This window comes from Taudactylus pleione, unplaced genomic scaffold (genome assembly GCF_031769625.1).
Source record: "Taudactylus pleione unplaced genomic scaffold, aTauple2 ptg000199l, whole genome shotgun sequence".
Classification (NCBI taxonomy): domain Eukaryota; kingdom Metazoa; phylum Chordata; class Amphibia; order Anura; family Myobatrachidae; genus Taudactylus; species Taudactylus pleione.
In genome coordinates, this window is record NW_028284601.1 from 8,629,698 (window position 1) to 8,655,109 (window position 25,412).

Consider the following 25,412-nt stretch of genomic DNA (forward strand, 5'->3'; position numbering starts at 1 on the left):
ACTAGGATGCTTTCTACACTCTATGATGGTCACTAGGATGCTCTGTATATTGTCTGGTAGTCATTGGGATGCTCTTCATGTTGTATGCCAATCACTAAGACTCTCTCTGTAATGTATGGCAGTCACTAGGTAGCTTTCTATCCTGTACGGTGGGATTAGTATTGTCTGTGTACTGTATGGTAGTCACTAGCATGGTCTCTGTACCAGGGGCATTGCTAGAGAGGACGGGGCCCGTGTGCAGTCTCCAACACGGGCCCCCTCTTCTCTGTCCGGCGGCCGGCAGCGCACTGAGCTGTGTGTGGCCAGTGCCGGAGTTATAGACTCTAGGCACTAGAGTGCGCCCAGAGTCTACAGAGTATGAGTAGGTCACCGGGAAAATGGCCATGGTGGCCATTTTTCCTGTACTGCGCATGCACAAACGATGGGAAAATGGCTGCTGTGGCCATTTTCCTGTCGTCTTTACAGCGCCGGACCCCCGCGCCGACGTGGGACTCAGGAGAGGCAAGTAATACTATGGGTGCAGGGTGTGCAGTGCGGGGCCCCCCTGGACCCAGGGGCCCATGTTCCTCACACACCCTGCACCCATTATAGATATGTCCCTGCTCTGTACTGTATTGAAATCTCTAGGATAGTCTTGGTATTGTGTGGTAGTCAATAGGATGCTCTTTGTATAGTATGGTGGTCATAAACATATTCATGTCAATACAAAGTTCAATCTACTTCCACCTTAGGACCATCCACTTAATTAATTTGTACTTTTACCCTTTTTTTCATAAAATACTGATCTGTTTAGATTCATTTATGTATTAAGTTAATAGTGATAGTTATGGGAGATCAAGACTTTCTACATTACATATGTCACCTTTTTGTGTTTGAGACTTTTTATTACATAGATTACAGTGCACCCAGTAATATGCTTTCTGCTAAAGTGCAACTGCAAAGTGCACCCCATTAAAAGTATTAGACAAGGGGGTAAATTTACTAAAGTGAGAGTTTTTAGAAGTGAGTTTTAGAAGAGATGTTGCCCATAGCAACCAATCAGATTGTACTTAACATTTAACTAGCACCTTCTAGAAGATAATAGCTAGAATCTGATTGGTTGCTATGGGCAACATCTCTTCTAAAACTTACTTTAGTAAATTTACCCCAAGGTCTGATTTACCCTACATCCAGACTGGGAGAAAGGAATGAAAGAGGTCCTTGCATAAGTCACTTTCTGTGGGAAATCCAAAGAATCTCCGGGGATTAATCCAATTGGCACATAGGGAAGAAAAAAAATACAAAAACAAAAAGATCGTCTTAGTGGTCTAATATTGTATTCCAAATGATGTTAATGTATCAAACATGGGGGCAGAGTAATATCAACTTCGCCAATTAATTAGATTGGTGCATACCCCAACTCATGTCAAAACATGTGGTGGGGTTCCCAGAAAGGTTTCTTTATATCTCCCGCCCACACGATAGTTCAACCAATGCTGCTATAGTCATGTGTCATGAATGAAAACAGTAGAATGATGCATACCCTACTTACATATTATAGACGTAATATTCTGCACATAAAGGTTTCTTTCAGTAGTTCTCCAAAGAATTGTAGGGATTAACTCCTTCTATGATATATCCTCGTACAAAAAGAAGGACAGGTATTGTAGCTAAAAAGTTCTCTTTAATAAAAATATACATACAAAACAAAAAATAAAAAAAAAATATAGATAAAATATCAATGACCTGAAAGTTGGAGGTGATAGAAAAACCGCCACCTCATCAAGGAGCAAGTAATAAAGTCCCAATCTTAACCTGTCCTTCTTTTTGTACGAGGATATATCATAGAAGGAGTTAATCCCTACAATTCTTTGGAGAACTACTGAAAGAAACCTTTATGTGCAGAATATTACGTCTGTAATATGTAAGTAGGGTATGCATCATTCTACTGTTTTCATTCATGACACATGACTATAGTAGCATTGGTTGGAACTATCGTGTGGGCGGGAGATATAAAGAAACCTTTCTGGGAACCCCACCACATGTTTTGACGTGAGTTGGGGTATGCACCAATCTAATTAATTGGCGAAGTTGATATTACTCTGCCCCCATGTTTGATACATTAACATCATTTGGAATACAATATTAGACCACTAAGACGGTCTTTTTGTTTTTGTATTTTTTTTCTTCCCTATGTGCCAATTGGATTAATCCCTGGTGATTCTTTGGATTTCCCACAGAAAGTGACTTATGCAAGGACCTCTTTCATCTTTTGAAACAGACTGAGTATTCTCCTCTTCACTTATTTTTATTTTTTGGTTTATATTTTTTTGTATATCCAGCGCCACCTGGCAAACACAATAATTTTTTTCGTTACAATTGTATAGTGGAATATAGTGAGTTCCCCATTTTCTTGTGTTATACCGGAGGCAGCAGGTTTTGCGCACCTTTTTGAAATAGTACTGTTTTGTATTGATTCTCTGGGAGAATGGAATATCTGCTTCGAGGTAAACGGGTATCTATTCACACCACTGTTATGATTAGTGGGATTGCTTGCTTACTTGGATTGGGATCTCAATAGACGTCTTACTAGAAAGAACAATACCCTTAGTAAATTGTTACTCACGCTCACATAGTTCATAAAGGTAGCTGTTAGTTTGAGGCAAAACTGTGTATAATTGAATGCATGGCAATAGATGAAGACGAAACAGCTCATAATTACAATTCAAATAGTTTATTATTCACTTGTATATACAAGTTAATCTAGAGTTTGTGATTTTATTTTCACTTTTAAATTATTTGCATTTCAACAAACATCAATGCTATTGATTTCTATGTGTGGTCACTCCAGCACTCCTGCTTAATCGACCTTGGAGCGGTAAAACCAGGACAGGACAAAGACACAACATTCTATGGAAACAGGTGATAGACAGAATGGGAAATCAAGTGATGGCTTGTGATAAGGATAATATTCTGTGATAGTGCTGGTAGTGTGCTTAGGGGACAGAAGAGAATTTACACTTGTTTTGTGATTTAAGCAATGCAAATATCAATAAAGTGACAGCATATTTTTCTCAGAATTTGGGATTTATATAGAAACCCAAAACATTGATGGAAGCTCTTACGGCTGACAATACAGTGCAATATCTATGTAACAGAAGAGTGTGTTTTAAAGTCGTGACAGATCTTCACGGATTTGTTAATCAAGAACATTGATCATGATGAAGGAACATTCGTCAATAATGGGCAGACAACAGAAAAGAAATGAAGAGCCTTAGTAGAAGGATATTTAGACAGGCTAGGCAGCTCAAGGCTTCAAGGTAACATCATAATGCACAAGATAGCCATCATTATACATGTAGAGTTTGCGCTCGTTTGAGTTATAACTGAGACTTTGCACCTTCTCACTGATCTTCTCGATCATAATGCTTATCCGACCCTCTTTTCCTGTCTTGGTGTCAAACATGTAGAATATCTCCTCCATCTTCTGGCTTACTGAACGAGTGGCATAGAGAACTCCACATATCATGAATGTATTGGTCAAACCGGGTTTGTACTGTGTAGTGGTCCAGCTGATATCCACGGACATGGTGGCAACGTTGACTTTACCCACCACAAGGTTGCCAGCAGTTGACTCTGTGGCGTATAGGACCCACAGACCCCTCTCATCGGAGGAAAAGTCCATGTCTTGATAGGGAACGCCAGCGTAGGAATAACGGTTGTTGAATACCGCATTAGTGATAGCCTTTCTCTGGTAGACTCCACTGCTCAAACTAACTCTGCACATATCTCGACTGTTGTAGCAGTTGTAGTACAAATAGTTGTTGTGGACAACCTGTCCAGAGCCTTGGCCAGCAAAGGTGTGATTCCATTTGTTCTTGATGAGGATGGAGAGGGGCAGGTCCACAGAGTTCTTGTACAGTTGTAAGTCGATCAGTGATGGGTAAATGCGTATGGACTCTAGAACTCGTCCATCACTATTCAGCGGAGCAACCCAATACAATGACTTCTTAGTGGTGTTCCATGCTGCGTCCTTACCCCATGCTCCATACTTAAACCCAACTCCTTTCCAGTTAAGCTGCAGAAGGTTGGGTTTGCTAACACGAGTTAAGCCATTGTGCTGACAAGATCCTATGAGATAAACAGAGTTATTACATGAAGGAAAATGGTTTAAAATGTAGGGACAATTGTTCGCATATGAGCTGTTGTTAAAAAGTATTGAATCAAATCTTGTAATCTCTTCCTATAAAGCTTCATAATCCTAAATACAATCTCTTCATTTCAGTTCTCTATTGGGCCAATTTACTATGAGTCCACGATAAAACTGATTTTGTATTGCTGCTTATTGCAACAGGAGAAAATCTTGTTTCATCCAATAGTATCTTTGCCAGCCAGTCCTGCTCTACTATCACAATCCTGAAATGGCGTTAGCAATAGGATATTGCATGGGGAAGTCTTCAGCAGAAAACCCAGTGATAGATATTGTTGATGATACCGGACAATAGCTATCAACAGCCCGGGCACTTTAATAGATAATGAGAAGCCCTGTCTCTTGGAAAACTATCAGTATTCACCAGATAATTGGTCTCTCTACTAAATAAATAGGTCCTACATAAATCGGTCTGTAAATAATTATTTTATTACTCCATGGAATCCTCCCCATAACTACATTTAACCCACCATATATCACTGTGTCTTTATAATGCCCCACTTGAAGGAGGAGGAAACACCCAACTACAGCAAGGCATCCTTAGTTGAGGAGGTAGTCTCAGGGTGGAGTGTGAGCTGACAATGCTGCTGAGGGTTCCAAAGCCCTTTAGTAATACTACCATTTTTTTTATCACCCCGTATATTCACTGCTGAAAAGTACATGGCTTTTGTTTTAAGCTGGCAGCTGAAGGAGGTAGTCCTGTATTTTATATATTCTTCACTGCAGTTATTATTACTGCCTGAGGAAGTGGACTGTGATTCATGAAACGCGTTGCTTTTGGACACCACACAGTAAGATTACTGATTTAAAATTCTTATTTTCTATTTGTTTTTCAATTTACTTTTGTTTTATAAGGGGTCAATGAAATAGGCTTTGAGACATTGATGAGTTCTGTGCATGACTGCCTGATGTTTTAGAGTAGCAGTCTTTTAATAGGCAAAATCTACCTGGTTTTAACTACTAAAAGACTGCTACTTTATCATTTAATTGCTATTTTTAATATTGTTATGCTGTCAAGTTTTTAGGTGTTGAGTACAGGATGCCAGCGTTCGGGATCCCAGCAATCAGAATCCCGACGTTGGCATCCCGACAGTATCCTAACCTTCCCCTTCTCTCTACCCCTAACCCTCCCTCCCCGCAGCCTGAACCTAACCCTTCCCCTAGTGCCTAACCCTTACCCCTAACTCTTCCCCTAACCCCACTACTTACCATCGATCCCGGCGCAGGTATTCTGACAGGTGTCAGCATTTCGGCAACGGCATTCTAGCTGCTGGTATCCCGACTGTCGGGATTATAACTACCTCCCGTTTTTAGTATATGCTATGTAGATCTTCTGATATTGATTATTTACTCTTATAACATGTGAGTCCATGTATATGTTTTACAATTTCTTCAATTTAAGTATAGTAGTTGTTACTGACACAGGGCCTGATTCAGAGCCGTTCGTTAGCGGCTGCTCGTTCGCTCCGAGCGATGTTCGCACATCTGCGCATGCGTACGGATTGTAATGCGCATGCGCCAACCAGTCAGTGCGGTCAGAAATCGTGTGTTCGCAAAATAGCGAATGCCTGCTAATTTGAGTGACAGGATGAGGCGTTTGTGGGTGGTAACAGGGGAAGGTGCTTGAAAATGGGGAGTGGAGATCCGAACACAGGCGTGCCAAACGGTCAAAACGGGCATTTTAAGGGTGTGCATAATTAACAAAGCAGCGTCATTGACCACGTCACGTGGTTGTCTTTTAGTCTGAACTGCTCACATGATTGCGGTAGGAAAATCCAACCACAAGAATAGCGAGCAGTTCATACGCCGTTCGATGTACTCGATTAATCTAATAAATAGCGGAGATGACGTATGGTGCGAGCGGCCAGGGGGCGTTTTTTTCTAAATAGCGGCCGCATGTTTTGTTCGCTCGTTCAGACATAGAGGCGTCAACAGACCGCAAAGAGCGAGCGCTTAATTTAAATATCCGGCCCCTTTATCAGAAAGAGCGTCCGCAAATAGCGTCCGGCTCTGAATCAGGCCCACTGTCTGTCCCCTTATTGAGGTATTAACACTCTTGGACAAGGATTTTAAAATATGAATCATTCAATAAAGAGCATTTAGACTCTTACTTGCAATACTAAACATGTATTATTGCTATTACTAATGATATTATATGAGTAAAATCATGCTCCAGATTTGGTTTGAGATTTGACACTTATTAAGGTTTTAGACAGTGCTGGGGGACAATTTGCTATTTGCATATTCCCTCAGGAGTTATTTTGGGAGCCCTCCTCTGCCCCAAGGATGCAGTTTTATTTACCCTTAAGGAGCTAACCATGGCCCTCATTCAGACCCACTCGCGAGCGGCTGTCCGCTCGCAAGTGGGTCAATGGTCTGCACTGCGCATGCGCACGACGGAGGGAGCTCCGTCGTGCGCATGCGCGAGACGCGACGAGCGAGGACTTTCCTTCGCTCGGAGTGTCTCATCAAAGGGGGCGGGCTGTCGATGTTGACTGACAGCACGTCCCCTTTGGTGGGCGTGCCGGGGGCGTGCCTGCCAGACGGAGGCGTTCCCAAGGGAACGCCTACCGTCTGAATCCGGCCCACTGACATCACTAGTGATGTCAGTGGGAGTGATTTTGGCTCTGATAGAGCCAAAATCACTCCTGCCCTTGCGGTTGAAAAACTCAACCGCAGGCTGTTGCTCGCAGTTTCGATGGTCGCGATGGTCAAGACCATCGCGACCATCATCCTGCACGCTCGTATATGCTGTGGGTGGTGACCCACAGCTATACGAGCGTCCAGGAGGACGCTCCATATTAATGGAGGTGGGCCCTGATTCAGAGCGAGCGCTCTGGTCAGAGCGTCCGGCTCTGAATCAGGGCCCATATACCCTATGATCATTTTTGCTTTAAGTTGACAGCACGGAATCGGTATGAAATACCGGCAGTCGGGATGCCTTCTGTGAAAATGCCAGCAGCGGCATCCCGACAGGGGTCAGGTAAGTATGTTAACCCTCCCCCTTCTCCCACTAACTCTCTCTTCTTGCACCTTAACCCTCCCCACCCCACACCCTAACCCTTCCCGTTAGTGCCTAAACCAAACCATCCCCCCTTAGTGCCTAACCCTAACCGCTCCCAGTGGTGCCTAACCCTAACCCCCCATAGCCTAACCCTAAACCCCGCCAGTGGTGCCTAACCCTAAACCCCCCCCCCACGACTAACAGCTAAGGCACCCTGCTATACTTATGATCAGGATGCCAGCTGTCGGGATTCCGGCGTCGGTATCTAAACTGGCATCGGGATTTCGATGCCTTTGTATAGTCCCGGGTCGGGATTTAGACGCCGGGATTTCAACAGCACGGACTTTTCGCTCCCTTATTGAATACCCCTATTAAGCTGTTATTACTCCATATAAGCCAGGAAACTTTGACAATGAAGGTATCTGCTTCCTATTGTGTATTTGTGTAGATTTGCTCACCTAGTGGTACTGTAGCCGGAGTTCTCAACTTCAGATTTTTCTCACAGTCTGCCAGACGTTTCTTCAGATCCTCCATGTCCCTTTGGGCTTTGAGAACGTTGTTCTTGTCAAAGGCCTCCAGCTCTCCAACAGTCTTAGAGATATTCTTCACCTAACCATACAAATACACGAGTCTAGTGTCTCAACACATATTTTCTTTCATTTCCCTCTCTCAACCCTCCCTTACATTCTCCTCTTAAATGCATTGCCGCAGGCTGGAACATACCTCAGTGTACAGACTTTCCACGTGAGGATTGTTCCCACTCATCTTGCTCTTTAGCACCAGGATGAAAGTCTCCATTTCCTTTATTTCTTGCTTTAGAATATCAAAGTTGACTTCTATAAGACCTTCAGGGCGCAACTTCTCCAACCGTTCCAATCTTTTAGTTAGATTAACCAGTTTTTCCAAATAGGTGTCCAGTCTGATGTCCTGCTCTTGTAGCTGCAGATAACATAAAATGAAAGTAGAGGAACATTTCAGATTATTTTACACTTCCTTTGGTTACTATATACTGCTAATAGATTTCCTATTATACAAATAACATGCTTAATATCATAATAAAAAATAATTTGTCTGGGTAGTTCGACTCTTATATCACAGACTACCCAGTGACACAACAAGTCCAACTCACTGGTGCACCTAGAGGGGGTTTCTGGTTGCACACACCTTTCAATCAGCTGCTACACTATTGACAAGGCTCAAAACAGAGCTCTCTAAGTAAGTCTTGGTTCCCAGCCCAGACAGGAGCAGATGAGAGCGGTACACACGTCCTCCATCAGGATTGATTGCTTACTGGCTGGTGGTCTGAGACAGATGGCTTAGGTATGGCCATCGGTGTTAACATCAATGGCATTAAACCATCAATGGGGAAACAAAATATAATCTAATATATTTTCAAAACTGTAACATTTTTTCTTTTTCAAATAGGACCCCACCATTCCCGGATGTAGACAATAAGCAACTGTACCTAAGACACCAGATGCAGCACCAGGCAGTAAAAGTTGAAACAACCGTAAGAACAGAGAAAGACAGTCTGGCAAATGTCCTGATTCTGGTGGGTCCTGTTTTTGGGGCACTGTCCCATCAGTCAGGACTTTCTCCTAACTAAAGGGACAGCTGGAAGGTATGTCCTGCTTTGAACCGCTCTGCTAATAAAGGGGGTTGCTGCATGTAGTGTAGTTAGTATTGTATTTTAGGAGGATAATAAGTGAATGGAGAGCAGCCCACTACTGTCAGTGGTTCTCAAACTCAGTCCTCAGGACTCCACACAGGTCACATTTCCCAGGTTACCCAGCAGGTGCACAGGTGTAGTCATTACTCACAGACACATATTAAAAGATCCACAGGTGGACCTAATTATTTCACTTGTGATTCTGAGGAGACCTGGAAATTATGCACTGTTTGGGGTTCTGAGGACCGAGTTTGAGAACCTGTGGTCTAAATTGATAGCCATGCTACTTGCATAATGATCATGCCCACTCTAGTGTGATGAAAACCATACTCTAGAAATCATGCATTTGCTTCTGCAACTAATCATTTTAGAAATGGTATGCATATCATGGGCAGGCTACCGTTTCCAAGGTCCACTTCCTCGGCCTCCTGCTGTAACTGTGACTGTGTTTGGCAGTACAGCCCTAGACTTGTGCCTCTGTAGACCTAGATGGTGGTAGTACAGGTTTTCTAGCACTCTATTATGCACACATAGGGATGTCCGATCTCACCATCTGCATTTCATCCTCCACGCGGTTAGTCAAACGTGACGTCTCATCCTCCAGCGCACCCACCCTCTTGGCTGGGAAGGAGCTGTCTGGTAGAAGTACTTCACACACACAACGGTCTTTCCCATTTAGCGTTCCTGTAGCATTTTGGACCACCTATGGAGAGTAGACAGAACTTTGAAATCATTGCATACACACACTGGATTATAAAACATGGGGAGACCACAACATGATACATTGAGCTCTGTCACAGAAACTCTTGTGCTCTGACTGTCTAAGCTTTTGTCTGTGGCAGCTGAACTACCAATGGGATTTCTCGTGTGTCACTTCATCAGAGCGATTGTACTGTATATAATAGGAAAGGTAGCTTGGGTCAATAACAACAATACACTGTAATGTTTGTAATGATAAGCTGGAAGCCCTCTCCTCCAATCTGCCAATATAGCAGGAAGACATTTATAAATCCTTCTGATCAAGAAGAGGAAACATGCCTAGGGGGCAATTCAATGCAGTGCGGAGTGCTACTGGAACAGTCAATGAAGGCAATCCATGACCAATATCTTCATTCCTTTCTCTCGCACCCCATAGAGGTGCAGCACAAAAACTAGTGACGATATTGCCTACTGTAATAAGTGATAATGTGCACAGTCGGTCATTATGGTGACGTCCGTGGACACATCGCTGAAATTGAATTGTCCCATTAGAGCTATCAATATAAAACAGTCAATAAGCAAATACATTCCTTTCTCAGTAACAAAATAGTAAATTGTAACAAAACTAAGAGCTTGGTAAAGGTGAGTACACACTATACGTTATATTGGCCGATCTTGCGATCCATGACGGATCGTAAAGACCTTTGTATAGTGTGTGTCTAGCCAAATCCACCCAATTCATCGACTGCTATGATTGGGTGGTTGCATCATCCCATCTGACGAGCTGCACATAACATGGGAGGGTACCACGGAGTCGGACGACTCTGTGTTGTTATATTAAGTATTAACGATACAGTATATAATGTTGTTGTATGGCATATCGTTATTAGTATTGACACGTTGCTGGGTCATTCAGGTGTGTACCTAGCTTGAAATGCACAGCTATAATGGATATGTTTAGAACATTAGCTTTATAATTGTATTAATTTAATCTCTACGATGCGTATTTTTAATGTCACATCCCCACCTCCACCACTGCCATTTAACCATTCCATTAACATACTACATACATATTCAACAGTATTGTGTGACAGGACAACCCAACAACATAGTGTACACTAAAATATATCATAATATATAAATAAATATATTGTGCCAAACAAATTATATATATATATTAACATTTTATTCAGGTTTGAACACACAGGAAACAGGTACATTAGAATGTACAGTACAATACCTTCTTTGTACAGTGCACAATTTAAATACATTCTAAACATAAAACACTGGCTTCAGAATTTACTCTTTTCAATTTCAATCCAGAACCCACCTAACATCCATGACAAAATAATAGTTTGGTTTTGGGGCAACTGAAGATGATTAGAATGAGGTACAGAATGGCTTTGTTCTATATATTACTAATACATGTGAGCTCTACAGTCTGCTTGCTATCTACTTTGTAGATAGCATGCAGTTGTGGTCTGCTTTGGGAATGAGGTTCCAGGTTACTCCAGAATAATTAATAATGTGGTGGATCACCCCGCCTTCCATGGGCGACATCATGACATCATTTGTAAAGATGGAGGTGGCGGCACAGGGCGTTGTTAAGCCCTAATATGGTGTTGATGCCATAAGACAAGATGAGGTTGTCGGTGAGTACTGGAGTGCAAGGGCTCTGCAAATCATATTTGCAGAGAAGCTGTTGGTTGACCTATGGGTGACTAATCACCATCCAGACTGATACATAGACTGTCAGTGCACAATATGACATCAGGAAGGGGATTAAAGGGCTCTATTACTATGGTCACAAGAGACTTAATTGAGGACCACATATTGAGCATGATTCAGAAGTGCACACAGTGTCGATGCCGCTTGCACTTGGCCGATGTTTTTACATCTGCGCATGCATCTGAGCCGATTGTCACCGCACAGAAATGCAGCACAGATTTGGATGAAGGAGATGTGGATTTCAGTACTCGTTCATGGGAAGTTACAGGGGGATGGCTAAGCAAATGCGGGCGTGTTGCTAATAGCAACTGCATACAAAGAGCACAGCCACTCACATAGGAGGCCATGTTTAGACTGAAAAACCGCACCTGCCATAAGACTGGTGCAAGTTTCAATGGAGCGTCCAATGATGCGTCTAAACATGCACAGAAATGGATTTGCACTGTTCCAATGACACTGCAAGTGAGCATCTTAGTATGAAGAAATTTGGCCGCGGTATTAGCACAAGACACAGACACGGCAAAAGATAACGGCGCTTCCGCATCTGCGTCCATCTCAAAATCAGTCCCATTCCCGACACTGTCCCAAGGAACCACTTCTCTACATCTACCAACGAGCCAGAGAAGTTCATCGGTGTCTTCCAATGGAGCAGACTGTCCTAGGAGATAGAGTGCTGCCTGCTACAACCTTAAGGATACAAAACTAAACTAGTGCTTTACTTTACCCTTTTACCATATACCATGTAGGGTAATAAAACTTAATGGGACAATTATGGGGACATTTATAAAAACTAGTGGTAGTGAAAATCACCAGTAAATTAGAGGAAAAAAGTTAGCAAAACAAGTGAAGATTAACAATAACCAAGACCAATGGCAGCTCCAGTGGTGGGGCTGCAGCACAGTCCAAAATTTGAATAAGGGAGACACCAACTGCCACGCCAAAAGGCTGCCAAACGTCACCAGCCGGTACTCACTGGCAGTTGGTGTGGCTCCCCTACTTGACCAGGACCATCTTTTAGATATAAGCACCATATTTATATTAAAAAATATATAGTACTTATTAATATTGCATTGGAACATTTTAAAGTTGAAGTTCTGATGGCAAATCTATTTCCACTGTGCTAGTCTTTAAATGTCCACCACAGAGCCCCAGATCCTTTCCATTGAATGATGACCTTCTCACCAGCCACATGCATTCCCTTGTCACAGGGTCAAAGTCTTCCCAGGTCATCTCGCTATCCTGTGTGTAGTCATCTTCTTCAGCGCTGATGATGGCCTTGTGCCATCGTTTCATCAGCAAGCGCCTGAGAGATGTCACAGGAGAGTGATACAAAGATTCAACATGAAAAAGAAGAGCAGACGGAACCATTGAGACACATGGTACAGAGAGTGCTGGAATTGTTGCAGACACTAGTATTGGACTTGTCTGTGGAAATTGCTGCACAATATGCATCTAAAAAATACATGTGCTTCCATGTATTTATTGCAAAATCTTAGTATATACTGTCATTTTGGGGTTTAATAAGACTTGGTTAAGGCCTCGTACTCATTGGTATTATTTGCATGTGTTTTTTTAGCATTTTTTTGACACTAGTCCAGTGCATGTTACCCTGGGAGATTCTAGTGTCACCATAACTACTATGGCTGTGTCTACATTTGCCAACATTGCTGCAGGGATGTAGCATTCCATTTTTAAAAGGATATACAGTGTTACTGGTGTAACGGGTAGAAGTCAACACAATGTCATTGGGTGCCCAGACTGTGCTGTGGCTTTGCAGCCGCTTTTTCCTGCAGAAATCCATTGGAGTCTCACTACTAGGGAGATAGGACAAACCAATTCTAGCAGGAGAGGAGGAGGACAAGGCCGGAAACTATTTTCATCCTAAATTTACATCCTAAATTAGGATTTTTTTAAAGCATATGACGTAGAGTAAAACTAATTAATCATTTTGCCAAATATGTTTTCTAGAAGATATTAAAGTTCCTCAGCAGTATTTAAGGAAAAACACAGACTTAGCCAAAAAGGGTTAGACATCAATAATAATATTTCAATTCACATTAAAGCTTTCTGTCTTGTTTTGAAGGGGAGCTTGTCAAATGGAATATTCCAGGTCACAGACTGCTGACTAGTATTGTCGTCCTGGTGGCCAATTTTCTAATGAGGGGAAATAAAAAAAATAGTTATTAGCATTCTAACAATCCAAAGAAGAGTGACCAAAACTACACATGATATAATCTAAACCATTCATGGTACCAGCAGCATGGCAATATTAATGCCATAAATGTATACAAAACAGAAAAACTTTTGCTATCGGCGCTAACAATTATACAAAACAGAAAAATTTTGCTATCGGCGCTAACAATCAAAACTGAAAAAATTTTGCTATCGGCGCTAACAATCAAAACTGAAAAACTTTTGCTATCGGCGCTAACAAAAGTTTTTCTGTTTTGTATACTTTTTTATGGCATTAATATTGCATGTACCATGTATGACTTGGGTAAAACCGAGCGCGGGCATATTTCTTTTCTGTTTTTCAAAATTTTGCCTTGTGCTATCATGGCAGCTTTCAATTAAGGCTATAAAAAGCCTAGTTGGGTGTGGCTAACAGCCAGCCCCTGTATAGATGTGTCCCTCTGTATCTAGGAGGTGAGTACATTTAACTGCAATGTAATGATGTGCTAGGCATATATGCTAGTGTTAGGGACCTGCAGAAAAATGGAGTCCCTTGATGCTGGGCTGCAGGCTTAAATGCTTTGATCAAATCATGACAAAATCCCCTTTGTTTTATTTGCTGCACACACATAAATTTGCAGTATATTATTGTTAGCGCCGATAGCAAAAGTTTTTCTATAATCTAAAACATTGCGAATTTGTATTATATTTTACGATACAATTTTTTTTTATGTTTTCAAGTAAATATTCTTAAAATAATGATTTTTCTGGATAACATATCAACATTATATTAACTATATAAGCTGTACTTTGAGGCAGTAATGTGTATTTCCACACACTTATAAGTAGACCAAAGATGTAAAAATTGAACATGCTCACAGGTTTTCTATTATTGTAAAGACATAGAGAATGATTTATCAATAGGTGAAAAGAACCATTGCCAGCAAAAAACAATTTTTTCATAAGTTTTTCTAAAGCATTTTTTTATGTAATTTTTTTTATAATTTTTACATTTTGTTTAATTTTTATTCTAACAATAGTTTTATATTAGTGCACATGTGCTGCCAAAAGCTAAATTAATCTTTTCTGCTCCTGGCTAGTAACGCTGAGGAACTCAAGTAACTCAGTTGCCCCAGCAATAGATTTGTGGTAAATTGCTGTGATTTTTGTTAAGGAGAAGCCAACATGGGAAAACCGTCACATCATACTACTGGTGGTAACTATTTAATGTATTCGGGAAAACTAAAAAAAACCTTATCATCATTGGCTAAAACATCAGTTTTCGCTGGCAATATTTCTTTTTGACCATTGATAAATCCACCCCTTAATCCTAAACAGTTTAAGCTGCAAAATGTTTTCTGTATATAAATTATCTACAGGTATAAGTGTGTAGAAATCAACGTTTTGATTGTTGGTAGAGAAATTAAAGGAACGTACCAGAGATATTTCTTTCTGCCGACACACATCTTGTAGGCAGCCATTTCTTTGGAGTGCTTGTGAGAGACACTTTACGGCAGAAATATGGTTCTGTATTTTCAGTGGTGGTTGGTGTCAGTCTCCTGAGTCGAAAAAAATTCACTGGGTCCTTCCTTTGCAGCATGTTTCCCCTAGATCTGTCGTATGCAGTTCCCGGAGCTATTCAACTGACCGCGCTGTTTAGTTGGACTAGAACCACTAAAGTTGGAGAATGCCGGTTACCGCGCCTTCAGCTGGGTGTTTAGTCACGGTATCTGGCATGCCTCGACTAAAGTGCCGGCCACGAGGCTGTTACAGCATTACCCCCGATACTTAAGTTGGATTTTTGCTCGCACCTCGAAATTCTGTAGTCGGACTAAACAGAAGGAGTTCCCGGAGCTATTCAGCGTCGCGCTGAATTGAATGATCTATAAAATATGACTCGTATGAGTTTGTGGGATTTTTGTAAACTTGGGCAAAATTGGCTACCCGTGTGCAACTCTCTTAACGCCACTCCTGGTGAATGAATGAGGTATTTATAAAATCCCTTTTTCCGGTTTTGGAAACGCATCTGATAAGAGCCTGCGACTAGTTTTGCAGGTTGGCGGATGCTTCTTAAAGTACAGTTGGTGGAAACAGTGAAAAAAACACGTTAAAGTTCCTAAAGACATTTTTGGACCACCGTCTCTGTTAATTTAAACTTTTCAGTTTTTCTCAAAACATTTTGCTTGATTTACTGTATGTATTAATAAATGTGGAAATCAGAATTTTCTCTTTTACACGTGTCACTTTTACGTGTTTAACATTGCACCAAGTGCATCTAGATGTATGTTCTTCTGCTGAAGTGTAAAGTGTATCCCAAAATAAGTATACACAAGTCCTTATGTGTGACAAAAAAAGCTTTGCGTTCTTCAGATAAACAGGGACCAATTTATTTAAATTACATAATGACATCCAGCAAAATTAAATCTCGTTTCTGCACATTAGTGCGAATGTCGGTGCAGTTGTGCGCCTAACCTGCACTTAGAAAGCAATGCCGTCAGTCTTCTCAGCTCGTGACTGTGTCGGCCCTTAAGTAATAGCCTGCGAGTTGTAGGAACTGGCATATATTAAAAATGATTGATTAATTGATGCTTTAAATCTATGGGTTAATTCAACGGAATCTAACCAGTTCCATTCCTGCAATTCATAAGTAGTTACATAAGGGTCACTCAATGGAATCTTTTGTACCCCTGCAGATTGGCATGCGAATTCTTGATAAATGGACATGGTGGCCATGTGGCAGTTGCACATGCCGCATGTGCACAGCTGCTCTGCTAAGCAATGCAGCCGTAAATGGGGCATACCTCACCAACTGCCACGCTGATCCGTACAATGCAATAATCCTGATCAGGAAGGTCAGACAGAGTCCTCAAATCAGGACTTTCCCACCGAAATTGGGACAATTGGGAAGTATGTAGACACCATCATCTTGGCCAGCCACTTAGGTGCACCTTAAAATTAGGCTCAGTCTCACAGCATCGCTGATATTATGGGTCAAAATGGCTGCCCCAGCTGTGTGTTGGCACAGATGCACTCTTAGTTCCTTCATTATGATTTTCATTATGATATTACACTTTTAAGTAGTCCAATTGCCATATATTAAGAGCCATCTCTACCTAATTTGTAATTGCAGGAAGCAATATATTTTGAATTATTCAATTATATAATGAATTATTGAAGTTCCTGCGGTAAGTTGAACTTTGATACATTCTTTATGTATGCTGTTTAGGAAGGTTAGTGATATTTATCCAAGTAGTAATGAAGCAGATATCACAGATATCTATTGCATTTGAGGAGGAGAATACCACAATTACCATAGACTTCAATAGGAATGGAGATGTAGGTTTTATATATTTACTAAAGTGCAGGTTTTTAGAAGTGGAGCAACATCTCCACTTATATTAACCTGCACTTCAGAAAATATACCCTATAGTCCAGTTTGCCAAGCTCTTGCAATGTATGCCGTCTGCAAAGTAGTGCCAGCAGTGCAGTGAGACTGAGCCTTTGACAGTGCAGCCCTCCATGTAGTGTGCTGACATACTCTGTATTGCTGTGTACTGCAGCATGGTACTCTGACATGGGGTGGGGGACCCAATGTCAGAGTACCATGCTGCAGTACATAGCAATACAGAGTATGTCAGCACACTTTAGGAAGTTCAGATCGCTTAGATAAATAACATTTTTCAAATTTACTTACCGGTATATAGCTACAGCTACTACAGTTTACTCAGAGTGATCAAATAAAATGACATGATCTTTGGCAGTGCCTCTTTTATCAAAATATATTAGAAGTTTAGTAGTGTGATCCTCATCAGATTAGCATAGTGCATTGGGATCATTATCAGTGTGTCATGCATTACAACATTTGGCAGTTTAGATTTGGGACACTGCAACCTTCTTACTATCTGTCCATGTTTCATCCCATCTAAAATGCTCCTACAGATCTGATCTTCCACTCATTTACCTCTGCATCTGCTGTATGGTTACTATCCCTTGCTCAAGGCTGAATTAAGGGGAAGGGGGGGCAACAGGGCTGTCGCCCGGGGCTCCCACACAAGGTCGATGTGACTCTGCAGAGAACAGGTGTCCAACGGCACCGGTTCCTGGGTGGAAGCACAGCAGCCACGGCTGTTTTACTGTATGCAGCGCAGAGTGGTTCCTGAGTCCCCCCATCAGCATCACGTGACACATGTTCGCGATGCTGTGTAGGAGACTCAGGAGCAGCTCTGCCGACCCCTGGACATCAGGAGAGTCATCAGCAGTGGGGATGGAGCAGTAGGCTCTGTGTGGCTTTATAGGGAGAGGGTAGGCAGGTAGGCTCTGCGTGGGGCTTTTCAGAGGAGGGGGGGTAGGCTCCATGTGGTTTTAGAGGGGGCTCCCATAACTTAGATGCCCTGAGGCCCCCACAAGCCTAAATTTGGCCCTGCCCTGGCTCCTCATATCCTCTAGACTCTATGATGTGAATCACTTTGTCCTACAAAGCCCTAAAGCACCCAGTCTTATTTCTCACATCCCATATCAAAATACTCTAGTCATACCCTCTTATGTCTGCATCTTGCCTCCTCTCTGATAACCACCTCTGGAATTACAGCACTGTCCGGAGCATCCTCAGGATGTTCTGGGGGTCTATACGCGCTGCAGTGTGTATGTACGGAGCACCCAATGGACGGTCGGGCGGCACTGCAGCAGCAATTGTCTCTGCAAGCTGCCGTTCTAAGCATCCTGCTAGCCAGATGGGCATCGACAGTGCTGCCCACAGGGCTCTGCGCTCTTGGCGACAGCACCTGTCTTACACCCCTAGTTATGAACCCTAACAAGACATCTACTGCACCGCTACTCACCTCAGGAATTCCCTACAGTGTAGATCATCAGTATTGAGCTGTGATTACCGTCATTGCAGTGCACAGATAGTATTACAGCAGAGATACTCACATAGCCAGCAGCGCTGTGGAGCAGGACCAGTGTCAGGAGGCAGAAATACATCTTTAATCCGGGTAGACTGAGCGTGCTTTGCAGCCAGACTGCTGATGTTTATATACACCAGTCCCCTCTCCTTCTTCCTCATTAGGGCTGTGTTATCTTGATCCTAAAATGATGTGTTTGTGATGATTATAGGCTGCAGTGATCCCATATCAATGCTCAGTTTGCGGAAAGGGGGATTAAACGTATATGGTGACAGGTGTCAGGGATTTACCAAGGATCACTGTACCGCACCCTTATCATTGATAGCATCTATTGTTCTGTACATACTGTAGGTATGAAACATATGGAAGCAGTCGCACCTTACTCACCTTTTTCAATAGTTTATTTTTTTTCTTAATTTTTTTTTTTACATATTTTTTGGACTCGCCAATGTACTTGTCAGCAACTTTGAAGTTGGTTGGTCTGGAACCAGTACGTAGCCAGTCAGAGCACTGGGCTGTGCAGCAGAGCAGTGGTGATTGGGACACGATTCTCGTCTGCACAGCAAATCTGGACAATGCTAGAGGAGGTATGCTAAAGGTGATAGGTATACTGGAATTATTGCAACTTTCAGAACATTTAGTAATGGCAAGAGTACACATCTGCAACAACATACTAAGGGGAATATTTACTAACGGGCGGTCTTTGACCAATAGTTTTAAAACAGCAACGGGAATCAAGGATAAACTAGGCTTGCTTAGCATTGATTTCTGTTGCCGTTTTAAAACTATAGATCAAAGCTGCTTATGATTGTTGGCTCTGATATAGCTACAGTTACTAAATTTACCCATGAGGCTGAACCATAAAATCTGCAGACCTGCACTGCTTGTTTATTTGCCAAAGAATTATTAATTAAAGGTGTATGAACGCTTTATTCTCAATGGAACTGGTCTCCAAAAATCATCCTGCTCCTAGCTTGGTGAGGCTTACAGATGTACCAAAAAACCGGCTTACCACATTCACATTAATTGTATGTTTTCCTCCCCAATTACTGCTGAGCTCAGCTTCACTTTAATCTTTAATTAATTATGAGAGTGAGGGGATTTTCAGGGCTGTCTTTATTGTTGATAAAGAAGTCAGCTACTGTGCAGACTCCATATTGTTTTACAAGGGAGGCTTTATTTCCTGCTCCAAGATAGCCACCGAGGTTAGTACTGAGCATGTGCGGGGCCATCTTGTCTTTCCTGTGATAGGTGTGGCACAGTGGAAGATGGAAGTCTCCCACTTAGCTCTGAGAGACCTGGGTTGGGATGCATGACTCATCGCATTTGGGATGTGATGCATCCTGCCACCCTTCGCATGCATGCTGGCGTTAATTACACTGGTATGCATGAAGAAAATCTTGCGCTGTCCTTTGCGAATGAGAGACTTCCAAGTCTATGACCCAGAAGCCCCTCTGCGCATGTGCAGAAGGACAGGCACCATGGGGATTGCTGGGAGGGGGTTGCAAATAGGAGCCCATAGGCTTCTATTGGGCAACGCCATCTGAAGATGGTGTTGCCCACCGCATCAAAGCCCCAGAATGTATCGGCTTGATGCTTATGAGAAATGCTGTCAGACCCCTGAAAACTGCATTTTTCGGGGGTTTGACTGCATTTGTGACGTTGGTGCATCCCGCCCCTGGCGTTATTACCAGAAATTACCGCTGTCCCAGCATCCTGCAGCACTATATACAGTCAGCGGCTGGTGAGCTGTATCACACCCCGCTCTGCTCATAACCAGTGTATCACAGTGAGTAAGGCTGTGAATCACATATCTTCCAATAAAACATCCTACTGGTTAAGCAACTGGGCTGTCTGTAGTGATAAGGCATTCCTCTGGTATGTACATAACTCTGCCATACCACCGCACCTGTACACATGGCATTTCCAACATTTATTACATCTGACATTTGTGTGTTTGAAACATACTTACCTACTTTTGAAAAAGCATTTCAGGGAGATTGTGAAAGCATTTTAAAGTGGACGTGTACTGCTACATCTGAGAGGCGTGTCATAAAATTTACTTACATCCAAAAGTAACTGAGTCCAAAAGCAGTTAGTAAGATCTATTTAGTCATGAAAACACACTATTACTTGTCAGAAAATGCATGTAGTCATAGGGATAATTGTGCCTTATAATCAATGCATGAAAATTACACTAATGATCCCATCTGACTGTACATATATAACAAAAAAACCATAATGGGGGTAAGGTGCAATCAGGGAGATTGCTACTATTTCAGGGAGTCTCCCTGACAATGAGGGAGAGTTGGCAAGTATGGTTTGAAAGTGTTCATTAAATTGCTCAAAGTACTGTAGAAGTAACTTTGCAACAGAGATACTGAGAGATGAAAATGCTTTCCATTGAAAGTATAGGATGAGGCCCACTTTCCGCCACCTCAGAGGACATGAATAAATCAGCTAATTTGAAATAAGAACATCTTAGGAGTCCTCCGGTAAAACAGATGGCTCCACCCTAAATGCATCCTTTCCATGCCTTCATCTCATTTGTATACTCTCATCCTAGAAGATGAAATCTTCTTTCTTTCCTACGTTTTCCCCATATCCTCCTATGAACTGTCTCAAACTTTTGCACCTGGGAAACATTACCATGTTGCATGTCCTTGACTAAATAAACGGGGACATTTGCGGATAGCTAGTTACATGATGTTACCAAACAGCATTTGAATTGTGCTTTGTAAATTAACCTGACTGATTGGGCCTGGATCCATAGAACGCTCAGTGTTGGACCCAGGGCCGTAGCTAGGGTAGTGCGGCCGGTGCCATCGCACAGGGCACCACAGGTCAGGGGGCGCTGTTTTGGCCTGTCAAATTTCTGTTTATTATCATTCTTGCTTGTAGCCACCTCTTATTTCATCCTCAGCATTTCCTGGTCTCTCCTATCTCTTCCCTGGCCCTTCCCCATGAGGCCATGGCCCTTTTTTGGTTGCATTATGTCCCTTTGAAAAATGAGGGGGGCGCCAATGCTCTTTCTGGCACAGGGCACCAAAAAGTCTAGTTACGGCTCTGGTTGGACCCTTAAAATTTCTGCTGCCGCCTGTCCAAACCAGTACTGTGACTCTATGATACAAAATCGGGATGCATGTGCATACAAAAAAACATTGTCCGTTTTCCTGAATATCGGAAATCGTCCAACTGAGAATGAGGTCCACGGTCATGCAGGACTGAAGCTAATGCATCCTCTCTGCGAGCGACATCAGTATTGAAACTCGACGCATGCGCAGACCACCGATAATCACTCAACTGCGTACACTTTGGCATTGCGTCCATATCAGGCCCATGGTTGGGACTAATGCAAATGTGCCTCCTGTTGGGATGATGGGACATTCCCTTTAAACTGGGACAAATTCAGAGGTATGACTTTTATTTTATATCGCCTCCTCATTTTAAGATGAGGAGGCGATAACAGAAGTTAATCATTTAAGAAAATGCATTATTAATGAAATAAAGCAATATTTGACCATTTTTTTCAAACATTTTTTTAGATTTTTTTTTTTCAAAATTTTTTATTGAAATACAGTGAGACATTTTTTTAAAAAAGTTCACAGACACTGAAATATTTTCAATATGATTCAAAGAAACACTGTCAAAAATAACAATAGATTTTGAATACAATGCATCACATTGTTTTATAGCAAACAAACACAATACCAGTGAATTGTGAACTGAATACATACAACCATAAATATTAATAACAATAAAGTAATGTAATAGTGACCCCGGCTGCGATCCCATTAACCAAAATAAAGTATCGACAAGGAACCCCAGATGAAAAACCCACCAACACCCCACTAATTAATCTAATGAAATAGGTTGGTCCTGGGCTGCTAGTCTGGTTAAATACCACGTTGAATTTTTAAGACTGTGGTGGACTTGTGGTCTTACTGGTAATGGCAGGGTGTTTAGGTAAGACTCCCAGGTCATGAATAATCTTTCTGCTCTCATATCCCTAAGCAAAAGCATTTCTATCCAATCCATCCTAAATAGGAAATTAAGCTTATTGAGAAACAAAGGTATTTGGGGGGGATCTGCAGCAATCCACCCCTCTAAAATAGTCTTCCTCTCTGCAGTACTAAGCGCTAGCAAGAGTTTTTTCCCTGCTTTTGTAACTCTGAAATCTGGATTCATAATCCATAATATTGCCCATTCCGGGGTAAATGGTACGTAGTTAATCAATTTCGCCTCAGCATATCTACAGATAAGGTGCCAGAAATATTGAGCAATTGGGCATGTCCATAAACAATGATAATTGTCAGCTCCCTCACTATGGCATTTCGGGCATGTAGTAGTGACCGAATTCCCCATACGGAAATGTCGGATCGGAGATAGATAAGTATTATGGTAAATATTTAGATAGAGCTCTGTATACATGCTTGCTGTCAAGGTAGTCCTAGAGAACCAGAGAGCCTTGTCAAGTTGTTCCCTATTCAAAGTAGGGAAATGTATTAACCATCCCGCCATACCCCCAGAAGTCCTGGCATGATCCATAATCTCTCTTAAGAAATTGTAGTGAATCGATATTGCTTTATGAGTAGGCACTGGCCGGCCCAGAAGCTGATCTAAATTATTCTCCCAATCCTTATCCGAGAAATGACTCAACAAATGTGATACATAGAACCGTACTTCTAAAAAAGCCAGAGGATATGGACTGACCACTGCATGTGATGCTGAGATTTCAGAATATGAAAGGATACGTTTTTCATCCCTGGAAACCAAAGATTAAACATTACCCAATCCTGCCGCCCTCCACAAAGTAAAGGGGCGAGCAGCCATGCCATCCAAGAAGTTAGGATTTCCTAACAAGGGTAAGAATAGGGAATGGAACGCAGTTAATTCTGCTTTATGTCTGAGAATATGCCAGATTCTTCTGGTCGTGGGTTTGAGCTTTGTAAATCAGGAATTTCATGGTCATGTTGGTGGAGAAAACAAATGAGATCAGTGTTACATAAGAATTCTTGGTCTACTGCTGTATTGGTATAAATGGAGGTTTTATGAAGCCAATCCCTCAGGTGTCTTAAAAGCGCTGCATGATTGTACGTTTCAACATTTGGGAAATTAATACCTCCGTTACTCTTGGGTTGGTTTAATTTTTTCAGAGCAATTCGGGATCGGCCCCCTTTCCAAATAAACTTTCGAAATAGGGCATTGATTTGTTGTATTCCCTTTTTTGGTTAAAATCAATGGAAGAGATTGGAGTGGGTACAGCAAACGTGGTATAGCAACCATTTTTAATAAATTAGCCCTCCCCAAAAAAGAAAGTGGTAACCGTTCCCAGTCTTTGATATTTCTATTCAATATTTGTATAGCTCGGTCGACATTATAACTATATAGGTTAGCATGATGTCAAGGTAAAACTATTCCCAAATACAGAATATTAGAAGTGGCCCACTGAAAATAAAACGTATTCGCCAAAGGAGGGCGTACTAGTCTGTTATGTAATAGCATTGCTATCGGCATATTTATACTAAAACCCGATATGGAGCCAAATAAATCAATTTTGTCAAGAATTTGAGAAAGAGAGTGTTCAGGGTCATGAATATATAAGGATGTCGTCAGCAAAAGCTGATATTTTAATTTCCTGGTGGCTAATTTTAATACCTTTAAAGGTGTCCCAATTTTGTAGAGTTCTCAGCAAAAGGTCCAGAGCCAAATTAAACAGAAGAGGAGATAATGGGCACCCTTGCCGGGTTCCTCTCTCCAAGATAAACCGAGGACCTATTGTGCCATTAATCAGTAGGGATGTGGAAGGCTCAGTATAAAAATATTTAATGAAATTAATAAAAGTCAGGTCAAATCCCCGTATTTCCAAGACTTTGAAAAGATGTGGCCAGAGCACCATATCAAATGCCTTATTCGCATCTAGGCTTAAGAGCATATTTTGTTTCGCTTGAGAAGCATTAGAAGATATTATTGCAGTTAATGCAGTAAGAATAGTTTTATTTTCATGGCGGCCCTGGACAAAACCTGACTGATGTTCAGATAAAATGAGAGGCAATATATTTTTGAAGACGGGTGGCCATAATTTTGGCCAAAAGTTTGAAATCTGTATTTAATAAGCTGATTGGCCTATATGAAGTTACTAGATCCGGATCCCTTTCAGGTTTAGGTATTAATGTCATAAATGCCTCACTGAAAGTAGTGTATTGAGAACCTTTGGTATGGTTGTATGAGGTTGTAGAATGCGATAGTAATCCCCTGATAAACCATCTGGACCAGGTGATTTACCATTAGGAAGACGAGAGATGGCTATATTCACTTTGTCCATAGTGATGTTCTTAGATATTTTTATTCATTTTTCCCTTTAAATTGGTCACATGTGCATACGCCCTCAGACTGACCCTGAAAGCAATATGTTAAGTTTACCCTTATTGTCTACATTACAGTAGTTGCTTGCAGCGACTATTTGCTGGCAGTGTGATTGACAGTTAGGGAGCATTTGGGGGACGTAACAAGGAGTGCTGCAAAGAACGCAGGCATGTCAGGGGCGTGTCACATCGTGTGTCTGTGATCCTGTACGCAAGAGAAATGTATCCGGCATCTCAGTTCGGGTGCCCTTGGCATTAGCCACGCAGGGGGGAGGGTTAGGTTTAGATAGCATAGCGGGTTAGCGTTAGGTTTTTTGGGAGGAGGTTAGGGTTAGGCACCCCTAGGGTAAGGGTTAGGCACCACTGGGGGGGGGGGTTAGGCACTAAGGGGGGAGGTTAGGGCTAGGCACTGTCGGGGTAAAATCATCGGGATGTTGGCATTTTGACAGGAGGCATCCCGAAAGCCGGTATTATAAGCCAATTCCGTTTTAAACACCTGTCGCATCCATACCGCCCCCCCAAAAACCAGACCCAGTACGTTAAACCCATTTTCAACCTTTTTTTTTTTCACCCAAAACTTGACACGTCATTTTTGGCGACATTGCTCAAATTGCAAACAACTTTTGTGGTAATTTATGATTAGGGGGGTGTCCAAAGGGTTCTGAAGGAAATCCCCACATTTTTA

General features: G+C 41.9%; 1 protein-coding gene across 1 annotated transcript; it reads right to left on the reverse strand.

Annotated features, from left to right (window-relative positions):
- Window positions 1-2,821: 2,821 nt before the first annotated feature.
- On the reverse strand, window positions 2,822-24,687 carry LOC148518763 (olfactomedin-like). Its single transcript, XM_088477139.1, has 7 exons — window positions 24,553-24,687; window positions 13,346-13,443; window positions 12,472-12,592; window positions 9,413-9,565; window positions 7,917-8,132; window positions 7,652-7,802; window positions 2,822-4,110 (listed from the first exon to the last, which is right to left on the reverse strand). The coding sequence occupies exons 1-7, from the start codon at window positions 24,685-24,687 to the stop codon at window positions 3,287-3,289; spliced, it is 1,698 nt and encodes a 565-aa protein (XP_088333265.1). The 3' UTR covers window positions 2,822-3,286.
- Between the last annotated feature and the right edge of the window lie 725 nt (window positions 24,688-25,412).

Coding starts and splice junctions, on each gene's coding strand:
- LOC148518763 (XM_088477139.1), bottom strand. CDS start 24,687: ATGGACAAAGTGAATATAGCCATCTCTCGTCTTCCTAATGGTAAATCA. Junction 13,444..24,552: donor TTCTCAATACACTACTTTCA/GTGAGGCATTTA, acceptor TCCCCTCATTAG/AAAATTGGCCACCAGGACGA. Junction 8,133..9,412: donor TGGAGGATGAAATGCAGATG/GTGAGATCGGAC, acceptor TGTTATCTGCAG/CTACAAGAGCAGGACATCAG.